We start from the raw sequence: 11,700 nt of genomic DNA on the forward strand, positions 1-11,700 counted from the left end.
GAGTGTCTTGCCTCCTTGGACACTAAGCTAAAACTGGTAGCCTCTATCTCCAGGCTGAGGGTATAGCTGATGGAGGAGGGGCTTAACAGTTTTACTTAGTGTCACGCCTCCTAGGGAGCTGAGCTATACCCAAGGTCTGTGTCCCCCAAGGAAAATGGGCGAGAAACAACATTTTCCACATCAAGCGACAAAAGGAGTGCAGAGGGACAATTTAGTCGAGGTAATGGAAGGAAAAGTAAACCCCCCCCCCCCCAAAAAAAGAAATGATGTAGAGGGAAAAGAGCAGCCCAAACAGGGGATATAAAGGAGGAGTTTTTAATTTAATTTTCCACATACTATCAGAATCAGAAAAGAGAGTGCTTGGGAAGGGGTTAAAATTTGCGCCCACTCATGGGCTCAATAAATTCGAGGTGTTCTTAGACATACATAAGGAAATTGAATATTGCCAAGTATCAGATGAATAATCAGGCACTTCGCCTTAAAAACGCAGGGAGTGTGAATGGAGTCATTCACTCAGCTGCGTGACAAATCAAGATTTTTTCCGAAAAATCAGTATAATGACTGCATCGAGGCTTTCAAAAGGGGAATGTTAAGAGAACTGGAGAATCTGGATACGAGACCCAGACAATATAATTTGACTAGTGAAGAAAAAATGGCATTATAAAATCTGGAAAAAAAAAATACTAATATTGTGATAAAACCTGCGGATAAAGGAGGGGGGAGTGGTAATCATAGATGCTGAGAAATACGAGATTAATATCGGACGAAAAGACATCGAATTCTAAAAAATAACCCTCTGATTAAGTTCAAAGGGAAGACGTGTACGCTTCTTCAGGAAGGCTATAAAACGGAAGTTATGAATAAAAAAGAATTAGTAATTTATCAGTTACCTAAAATTCATAAAAATTTGCAAAATCCCCCGCGAGACCTATAGTTGCGGGGATTACCCCTTAACAAGCAGACTCTCTGAGTACGTGGATTTTTTTCTAGAGATATGTAACACAGATTCCTTCATACCCAAAAGATTCGGGGAGTGTGATAGAACTGGTTGAGAATCTAGGAATTAGTAGTGCCGATATCTGGTTGGCTACAGTAGATGTAACATTATTCCAAAAACCCTGGGTCTCAGAGGGGTGAGGAAGCATTAAATGAGGACCCGCTTATGAATTTATTTTAGATTGCCTTGACTTCTGCCTTAATCATAATTATTTTATTTTTTTAAATAATTACAGTGCACTGGGACGGCGATGGGGGCGAAATTCGCCCCAAGTTTCGCCAATTTATTCATGGCCCTCTGGGGAAAAAAAGAGAACATCAGCCCCATTTTAAACAAAAAAACGCAAAAAGGTGAGTTGATATCATGGCGACGTTATATTGACGATTGCCTGTTAATATGGAAGGGGGAGAGGCAAGGTCTGGAGGGATTTATCTCAGAATTGAATATAAATGATTGGAACCTCCGATTCACTAGTAACAACAGAAGAAGCCGCGGCACTCAGAAGGATAAATTCCAATTTCTTTTATTTCACCTCTTGTAGCAACGTTTCGACCAAACGGTCTTTATCAAGTGCTTGATAAAGACCGTTTGGTCGAAACGTTGCCACAAGAGGTGAAATAAAAGAAATTGGAATTTATCCTTCTGAGTGCCGCGGCTTCTTCTGTTGTTATTTATCACAGGAACCCCCAGACCGGGATCCAACGCTGCAGGCACCCCCACGAATTGGAAGATTGGGATTCCAGTGAGTAGTGCTGACCTAACATTTTTCTCCGATTCACTAGTGATATTAGTGCCGCCTCGCTAGATTTTTTTAGATCTCACGATTTTTATTGAAGACAACGGTTTAAAAACCTAAACATTTTTTTTAAAGCTACGGATGTTAATGCACATTCAGATGTTACTAGCTGTCATTATGTACCTTGGTTGAAGAACATCCTCAAAGGACAGATAAAAGAATACACCGTAACTGTACAGAGAATAGAGATTTTAGAGATCAAAGTCAAGTTATTAAAGGGGCGTTTCCTGGAAAAGGGATATGATGAAGAAATTCTGGATAAGCCGAGTAAGGATATAGAAGAGAGTGCAGAGTCAAAAGAACAAAGGTCTATTAAGAAAAATAAAGATTTTAGGTTTACTTTTTATTATTCAGTATTACACCAATGTGGGTTCACTTAAAAATGTCATTCGGAAAAACTGGGGGGGGAAGGGGGTTCTGAAAAATGACCCTATTTTGGGAAAAGAAATCCCAAGACATCCAGAGGTTGTTTTCAAAAGAGCCCCGAACCTCAGGAACCACTTGGTATATAGTGCGGCACCTCGACCCACTGTGCCGAAAAAAGGAAATACATTTATATGGTGTGGGTTCTGCCATCTGTGTAAGAACAGAAGTAAAGAAAACAAAAAAAGTGCGTTCCAATAAGAAGAATTAGGTGTTTAAAATAAAAGGTAATATCACATGTGAGAGCGCAGGAGTTGTCTACGTATTGGAGTGCCCGTGTGGCCTCCAAGACGTGGTCAGGACTACAAGAAAGTTAAAAACTAGGTTCCAAGAACATATTAGAAACATGGAGAAGGGTTTAGAGACGCATAGAATCTCTTTACATTTTAAGAATTTTCATCAGAAGGACCCGAAAGGATTATCCTTCACCGGTATTGAATCAGTGAAGGCACATTGGCGAGGAGGGGACTCAACTGCGCATATTAATAAAAAAATAATAAAAAAAAGAGGTGGAGTGGATATTTAACTTAGGTACGCTCCAACCGCAAGGGATGAATGTGAAGTGCGATTTAAAGCCCTGCCTAGTCTGAATGCTCTGTTGAGGGCTACACAATGTCGGTAGCACTCAGTTTGGAGGTGGAAGCAGAGAGATTTTAATGAATGAGTCACGTGTAGCCACTGATAGGGGAGAACCCCTCGCGTGATTAGATCCCGTGGTAGAGATCACTGAGCGATTTTTTATAAATGAAACTAGTGAAGTACGGGATGCTAGTCACGTGCAAAGGATTATTTAGTTGAAGCTGGGTATTAGATAGGATTATCAATATCGGGACCTTTTGTTTTAGTTTAATGTATTTTAAAGGGGTTCTGCGCCTTCATTTAACTGATGATCTATCCTCTGGATAGATCATCAGCTTCTGATCGGCGGGGGTCCGACACCCGGGACCCCCGCCGATCAGCTGTTTGAGAAGGCAGCGGCACTTCAGGAGCGCCGCTGCCTTCTCACTGTTTACCGCCGGGCCGCCCGCCCACTGACGTCACGACTAGTATCAACTAGAGTGGGCGCGGCTAAGCTCTGTTCACTTGAATAGAGCTTAGCCGCGCCCACTCTAGTTGATACAAGTCGTGACATCAGTGGGCGGGCGGCCCGGCGGTAAACAGTGAGAAGGCCGCGGCGCTGCTGGAGCGCCGCTGCCTTCTCAAACAGCTGATCGGCGGGGGTCCCGGGTGTCGGACCCCGGCAGATCAGAAGCTGATGATCTATCCAGAGGATAGATCATCAGTTAAATAAAAGTGCAGAACCCCTTTAATTGATGGTATATTGGTAATTTGTGTATGTGTTATTTTATTTGGCTTGTATTTTAATGCATGTGCAAGTTTTTATTGGTGGAAAAAGGGGGAAAAAAAGGGTGGGACACTTTTACCTAATTTAAAACATCCCCGTAAGGGGTTGGACACCCGCCCCTGATAGAGCGCGAAAGTAAAACCCGGGTCGGGTAGGAGGACAAGTAGTGTCTCGTTAATTGTGATATGCTTTTACCAAGAATCTGTTTGTTAGTGTAATAAATCACTTTGAGTAGACCTGAGTCATCAGTCCTTCACCATCGGTGTGTCCTCTTGCTATTGCACAGGAGTGTGTCGAATGAGAGGAGCCTACACGTGGAAGTTTGGTGTTTTCTTCCATGTCCAGGGACGTGAAAGGCTTTATGCTGGAAGAAAGTATTTTTCATTGAGGCATGGATTACTTAATGTGAACTTGACCCACTTCACACTTGGACCTGCAGCGCTGTTGACTTAGGCAACGTATCCGAGTTATATTTTTATTATATTTATTAAGTGAATAAATATGTTTATTCACTTAGCCTGCGTAAATGTACTCATTCTCGAATCTTTTGAATTCATGTTACATTACATCGACAGTCCCATAGACGGTGGATGGAGCGGCAGGGAGCCTGCAGCTCCATCGTGACTAGAAGGGATCAGTGGTGGTCCCAGTGGTCGGACACCCACCTGTCAGCTAGTTATCCCCTATGCTGTGATTAGGGGATAACTTTCATACTTGGCCCACTCCTTTAAGGGTTAAAGAGAGACCCCAGTCAACGTTCATACTCTGATATGTCTAGTGCACGGGCGGAGCACGACATAGATTTTCTCGTCACCCTCCGCTCATCTGCCCCCAACATTCCTTTAAGAACTACAGCAACTATATCTAGAAGGTGGGTAGGTGACCCCTATATACATAGCTATAATAACTTACCTATTGGAAGCCACAGTGATCATAATATGTATAAAATTCATTGTAGTTAACTGACCTGATCTGTAGAAAAATAATAACGGAGCGCTGTCCGGAGGCGTTCTATAGAAAACTTTCGAAAGTGCATCACAAAAAGCTAAGTATGGCTTTAGCGGCTTCGTCCCAAGCTTCAACCATAACGCAGTTAATATAGTGGAGGTTTTTTTTCCCCCATTTTGCCCTGACCCAAATTTGGGGATTATTGGAGTCTGAAAATTTAAGCTTAAACGTTAAAACTGACATTTTGCCCCCTACTGAAGGTTAAACTGGTAAAATATTCGTAGATAAAAATCTAATTTACCATAACAGGGACGGTCACCCAGCTTTTCCAGCCCCCAGAACAGCAAACTTGCTTAGTTATGTAGCAATACCCCCCCAACGACTGATCTTACGAGGGTTGTCACACAGCTTTTTCAGACTCCCGAAGATCAAATCTACCCAACTATGCAGCCATATTTAGATGGGCGTATCAGGGAATAGCTAAGAAGATCTGATATGTCACAGTTCAAGAAAGCTGGGTAACCACTGACAACTTTTATGGAAGCTCCCCGACAGGCAGAACGACCGGGGACTTACATTTACCCGTAAGACCTTCCACCCTTTCTTCACCACATAGTCCTCAGGTAAGTCATGGACACGTGTAACTGTTAAAAACGCAGTTGTCCTCACTGACAACTCTTTTCTCGCGGATTAAAAACGCACAAGCAGTCGCAGATGCGGTTTTGCTGGTGAACTGCTGTGACAGGTAAGAAGCGGTGCATTGCGGTCTTGTGAGTGCTGAGAACTACTGCTAAAATGGTAGACGGGCGAGGCGACGGGGGGTGCAGGGCGATATTCTGACACTACAGTAAAGCATCACTGGGACATAGCGGACTATTCACCGGCCCACTCCGACAACCACTGCTCACACACAGCTCGCTCCTGCTCCGTCTCCTTCTTGCGCTCTGGCGGTTTCCGCACCTCTTCCTTACAGACTGACTCCACCGCCTTGCTGACGGTTTCAGTCATGGCGTCGCTCAGGCAGAGGATGGTCTCTGTGGGTACCCAGCTGGGGTCCAGCTCCGGCTGGAAGGGGTCAGGCGCCATGACTTCGATGAGCTCTCGATCATTGGGGATGCGCAGGTAGTGGGCATGAAGCATCATCCTATAGGGCTCTGTGTCTGTCTTAAAGCTGTAGGTAAAATCCCCCACGATGGGGTACCCCAGAGCGCTGCAGTGGACTCTGAGCTGGTGGGTGCGGCCTGTAATGCAAGGAAAGGGTTAATATTACTTGCAGGTAAGATATGTAATACAATAGGTGCACCGAATGACCATATAGCCTCAAATATGTGCAACGGCCCTTTAAAGGGTCTCTAACTATGAATTTTAACCTGTTTGCTACCAGCGCCGTACATGTGCAAACATGGCGCCTGCTCGCGTGTGCAGCGGGCCTTATGGCTGGCAGGTCTCTGCTGTTTCAAACAGCAAAGACTGGCGGCTAATGACCACGATCGGCAATAATGCCGATTGCGGCCATTAAAGCCTTTAGATGCCGTTATCAAGTGAGATCACTGCATCTAAAGGGTAAAAACCCGGAAGCTCGAGCTTCCTGGCTTCTTAACGCCATCCTCTGCGGCCGATGAGGATGCTGGTAATTGAATTCAATACCCGGGTCTCTCTGAAGAAGCTGCAACTCTTATTTTGGCCAGCAGGTAAGCAATTCTGTACAACTCATGGGTCTGAAAGATTGTTCAGAATTAAAAAAAAATGGATCTTGTAGGCTCAAATACGAGCTTCAAAATCGTAAAAAAATGAACTGTTAAAAAATATATGATTTTTTTTTTTTAAATATAAAAGTTTAAATCACCCCCTCTCCATAGAATAAGAAAATAAATACATAAATTAACAGAAAATATAAACATCATGGGCATCATCGCGTCCACAAAAGCCTGTACTATTAAAATATACTAATATTTTTCCAATATGGTGAATGGCGTAACGGAAAAAAGGGGCAAAATGGCTAATTTGCCATATTTTCATCGCTTCTCTTACTCAAAAAAAATGTACTAAAATGTGGTCACACACTCCAAAATGGTATCAATAAAAACTACAGATTGTCCTGCAAAAAATGAGCCCCACACAGCTCAGTAGATATAACTATAAAAAAGTTATGGGGGTCAGAATATGGTGATGTAAAAAACATATATAGATTTTCTTTCCCCAAAGTTTATATTTATTTTTTACACTATTTAGACATAAAAATCGTATACATATGTGGTATCGTTGTAATCGTACTGACCCAGAGAATGAAGGGCATGGGTCAGTTATGCCGCAAAGGGAACGCTGTGGGAACATAACCCGTAAAACGGTGGAGAGATTGTGTTTTTTCCCCCCATTCTAACCCATTTGGAATTTTTTCCCGCTTCACACTACATTGTATGCCATAGTAAATGGTGGCATTAGAAAGTATACCTTGTAATGCACCTTTATTGTGATATGTATTACTTTGAAATGCCAATAAAAAGAAATGAAAACATAAAGAATGTATACCTTGTACCGCCAAAAATAAGCCATCAAACAGAAAAATAAAAAAAGTTATGGCTCAAGGAATATAGGGAAGAAAAATTACAACGCAAAAAACAAGAAACCTCCGGTTGCCTAAGGGTTAAAGCTGCCCGCATCTCTAACTGGCTGATAACAGGGAGCAATAGACACTATGGCGCTCACTAGACCCCAGGTTGGTTTCCATTACCACCTACCTGTTAGCGGCTGTAATAAGACTTTCGTGACCGGATCGCCTTTGTATAATCCACGCTGCAGGACGAGGAGGTCGGTCTGACAAGGTTTCGGATTCTCGCATCCTGGAGGGTCAGGAACAGAAGAATTAGGTTATGTTCACACGGTGATATTTTCACGCAGATTTCGGCCGAGATTCTGCATCGCATTGTTTTGAAGGGGAATCCATTTTGCCATTCATAAGTCCCCCGACTCTGACCTGTCTCAATGTACATGAAACATGTCCCCCAGTAAAAGATAAAACCCCAAAACCATGCATCCGAAATACAAGACGAAGCTTGTTTACTTTACAGCTCCTATGCAGAACTAAGCGTTTCCATGGTAACAGAATACGACCAACCTCGGTTTTTCCCATAATAAGATGGAAGGGGCACAAGGAGTGGAGTAACACGTGACTACAGGATCAGACTACACTGGGGAGGGGGGGTTTTAGTCTGTTACCATGGAGACACTTCGTTCTGCACAGAAGCTGTATACACAATGGCAGGAAATTTTTAGTTACTATTATTTTCAAAGTTGCATCATTTTTTCATTTAATTTCAGATCTTAAAAGGAATTTGTCACTAACTCGTGCCGCCTGAAGTGAAGAATGAACACAGGGACAGGTTCCCTTTAAGACCATAGGAAGCAATATGAGCATGCAGCTACATGGCTCTCTCTAGGACCTCCAACTACACATCTGAGGCCAGTGATTGGCTGCAGCAGTCACACGTTGTCAACACAACGTCAAAGCTGCAACCAGGTAAGTAGAGCCCAGCCAGTAGGACCAGAGCAGTACTTACCAGGCGGATCCGGAGGGTTGTCCGCTTTTTTCCCTCAAACTGGACAACCCCTTTAAAGCCCCCTGGCTAATGATGTCACTAGGGTTTCTCCTCGAGAAGAGCACCAGTGATAACATCAGTATGTTATCTGCATCCTACATTGCCTTCAATCAGCTTTATTGACACAGCTGTGGACAATCCCTTTAAATCACCAAGCCCGGCACTCACCCTCCGTCCCTTCTACGCACATCATGTGTGTCAGACCGTCCTGCGTGTTCTTGCCAATGGCCCGGGTGATTGTCATGCGGTTCTCTGCAACGATGCCCCTGACCTGCGCAGGAGAGATAGTGTAAGCGGGCGTGAAGAAATATGCAACGGACGCAGGTGGGAGGAGACGTCATAGTTACCAGGGCCAGGTACGCCTTGGTGACGGTACGTTCCTTGAAGCACTTGTACGCCCGCCCTGCGGCTTCCTTGTTGAGGGCGACACAGAGAGCCCCGCTGGTTGAAAAGTCAAGTTGATGGCAGAATCTGAAAGAAAAAACAAATGCGATCGGAGGGGCATTAAAGCGGTGGGCAGACCACAATGGCTGTTATTACAGTCCCCAGCGCTCCTGGACTCCAGAAGAGTCAACTCCAGACGGAGCTGGAGATCTACTACAAGATCAATAGGACAATGTGGTTTCCAGGAGCCCGGGAAAGCTGGGTGAGAACAGCAGCCATACTGGTAGTCGCCCAGCTTTTTCAAAGACGTCATTCTTTTCAGTCGTTCCCAACCTACAGGATATCTGTCTCTAGGGGCGGCGGGTGACCAATATGGCCGCCATTACAGTCCTTAAAAGGGGCATATCACTAAGATAAGCCATTAATGTCAGACAGGTGCAGGTCCCAGAAGTGAGACCCCCGAGGTGAGCAGAGAGCAGCCGCCCTCTATTCGCTAATATGGGGGTTTTGGGCCTGCCTCAGTTATCTAAGGCAGGCCCATAGAATTGAATGGAGCGGTGGCCGCGCTTGCACAGTGCACTCTCTATTCATTTCTATGGGAGTGCACGAGTGCGTTTGCGCGGCTATTTTTGGAGCTCCCATAGAAATAATTGGAGAGCACGCCGAACGTGTGCGGTGCGCCCTCCTTCACTTTTGGTGGCCTGTTCTGGAGATAGGTGATGATCCCAGAAGCGGGACCCGCACCCATCGGACATTAGTGGTGCATCCTTGCGTTTTATCTGGCATGGCGGCTTATCCTCCCAATATGCCACCGATGTTTCAGATGAGACAACCCCTTTAAGGACTTCTCTATGATTGCACCATTAGGCACATTTACCATGTGGGAGTCTGGGTGAATTAACAGTGGCCCTGTTGGTAGTCACCCAGCTTTCCCTGAAAGAGACAGAACTGAAACAACTGGTCAGGCTTTCAGAGCGCCTCACCTGAAGCCATAGTAGGTGTCGGGGTCGGCAAGCTCGGGGAAGCGGTGCATGAGCTGCCTCTGGACGGTCAGCTTCTCGTACCACATCTTACTGTCTATACGGATGTCCCAGTGCTTGTTCACCACCAGGAAGTCCGGGCTCTGGTACAGCAGGCACAGGTTCTCTATACTGCCCGGCTCCATGGACACGTACGGACCCGCTGCCGGGAGAACAAGACATGAGGGTGGGGGTGTCATATAGATATAAGGCACCATACCTACCTCCTGCACATCTGTGTGCACCTATAGTCTAAGTATATACACATAACTACAACCGTTACATCTACATACACTGCTGAAACGTCACACATCTGTGTATACACACACGCCTATATATAAGACACGTACATGAAGCTTGTACACCTAAACATACATACCGCACACATACACTTCTGTATATATACCCAGTATACACACATACAGTTCTATAAATTATATGGATACATAGTATACAAGCGCGGTCACATACATCATAAACAGACATGATTATCTACATATACATTCCATGCAGTTCCATATAGGAAGCACTATATACATGTACAGAAATGACAATACACATAGTATACACGCACGGTTACATGTATGATGCATTACACACATACATTACACATAGTATACACGCACAGTTACATGCATGATACATTACACATAGTATACACACGGTTACATGTATGATACATTACACACACATCACATGCAGTTACATACATACATGACGGTTACATACAGGACAGTACATATATGACATTACATGCATGGTTACACACATGATACCATACACATAGTATACATTACACGCACGGTTACATATATGACATTATACACACATACACGTCACATGCACGGTTCCCTATATGACACAGTACACACAGCCGTGGTTCCCCTATATGACACATTATACACGTCACATGCACGGTTCCCTATATGACACATTACACACACGTCACATGCACGGTTCCCTATATGACACATTACACACACGTCACATGCACGGTTCCCTATATGACACATTACACACGTCACATGCACGGTTCCCTATATGACACAGTACACACACGTCACATGCACGGTCCCCTATATGACACAGTACACACACGTCACATGCACGGTCCCCTAAATGACACAGTACACACACGTCACATGCACGGTTCCCTATATGACACAGTACACACACGTCACATGCACGGTCCCCTAAATGACACAGTACACACACGTCACATGCACGGTCCCCTAAATGACACAGTACACACACGTCACATGCACGGTCCCCTAAATGACACAGTACACACACATCACATGCACGGTTCCCTATATGACACAGTAGACACACGTCACATGCACGGTCCCCTATATGACACAGTACACACACGTCACATGCACGGTCCCCTAAATGACACAGTACACACACGTCACATGCACGGTTCCCTATATGACACAGTACACACACGTCACATGCACGGTCCCCTAAATGACACAGTACACACACGTCACATGCACGGTCCCCTATATGACACAGTACACACACGTCACATGCACGGTCCCCTAAATGACACAGTACACACACGTCACATGCACGGTTCCCTATATGACACAGTACACACACGTCACATGCACGGTTCCCTATATGACACAGTACACACAGCCGCGGTTCCCTATACGACACAGTACACACACGTCACATGCACGGTTCCCTATATGACACAGTACACACACACATCACATGCACGGTTCCCTATATGACACAGTACACACACACATGTCACATGCACGGTTCCCTATATGACACAGTAAACACACATCACACGCACGGTTCCCTATATGACACAGTACACACACACGTCACACACACGGTTTCCTATGACACCGTACACACAGCCGCGGTTCCGCCCCCGGTGTTTACCTTTCTCCGCTCCAGACCACACTGCGCTCTACCCCACGCTGGACGCGTTCTAACCAATCCCAGAGCCGCTGTCCTCGCCTCAGCCAATCAGCAGCCGGGAGCGGGCAGAACACGTGACACTGTGAATGGCCTCACCCGGAAGTGGATGTTTGGCGGGAATGTCGGTGTCTGTGTGAGAGACATGGACGAGTACGACCTGTACGGCATAGAGGATGAGTACGAGGCGCAGTTCTCCTCCGAGCTGGAGGTTCTGGCCGAGCTGGAAGGTGAGGCCGCTGCGCTGTCTGCAG

General features: G+C 45.3%; 2 protein-coding genes across 3 annotated transcripts in view; one reads left to right on the plus strand and one right to left on the minus strand.

Moving 5' to 3' along the window:
• Positions 1-3,528: 3,528 nt before the first annotated feature.
• RPUSD1 (RNA pseudouridine synthase domain containing 1) lies at positions 3,529-11,436 on the minus strand. 2 transcript variants are annotated; one of them, XM_044303997.1, is made up of 6 exons: positions 11,411-11,436; positions 9,473-9,671; positions 8,453-8,576; positions 8,274-8,376; positions 7,248-7,349; positions 3,529-5,750 (listed from the first exon to the last, which is right to left on the minus strand). In XM_044303997.1, exons 2-6 carry the CDS (start codon positions 9,652-9,654, stop codon positions 5,383-5,385), a joined length of 879 nt encoding a protein of 292 aa, XP_044159932.1. In that variant the 5' UTR covers positions 9,655-9,671; positions 11,411-11,436; the 3' UTR covers positions 3,529-5,382. The 2 variants fall into 2 exon arrangements, with proteins under 2 accessions (XP_044159932.1, XP_044159931.1); XM_044303996.1 differs by lacking the exon at positions 11,411-11,436 and having other exon boundaries at positions 9,473-9,920.
• Positions 11,437-11,544: 108 nt separating this feature from the next.
• CHTF18 (chromosome transmission fidelity factor 18) overlaps positions 11,545-11,700 on the plus strand; it is a 51,168-nt gene continuing 51,012 nt past the window's right edge. The window contains exon 1 of the mRNA XM_044303432.1: positions 11,545-11,676. Within this exon, the coding sequence (XP_044159367.1) occupies positions 11,556-11,676 (121 nt within the window). The 5' untranslated portion in view covers positions 11,545-11,555. The remainder of the gene's footprint in view (positions 11,677-11,700) is intronic.

Source organism: Bufo gargarizans, chromosome 8, assembly GCF_014858855.1.
Source record: "Bufo gargarizans isolate SCDJY-AF-19 chromosome 8, ASM1485885v1, whole genome shotgun sequence".
NCBI lineage: Eukaryota > Metazoa > Chordata > Amphibia > Anura > Bufonidae > Bufo > Bufo gargarizans.

What these genes read in the sequence shown, in the direction of transcription:
- RPUSD1 (XM_044303996.1), bottom strand. Translation starts at nt 9,726, where the DNA reads ATGGTGCCTTATATCTATATGACACCCCCACCCTCATGTCTTGTTCTC. An exon ending in GTGCGTAGAAGGGACGGAGG is followed by an intron (nt 7,350 to 8,273) that starts GTGAGTGCCGGG and finishes CTGACCCTCCAG; the next exon opens with GATGCGAGAATCCGAAACCT. An exon ending in CTTATTACAGCCGCTAACAG is followed by an intron (nt 5,751 to 7,247) that starts GTAGGTGGTAAT and finishes CTTGCATTACAG; the next exon opens with GCCGCACCCACCAGCTCAGA.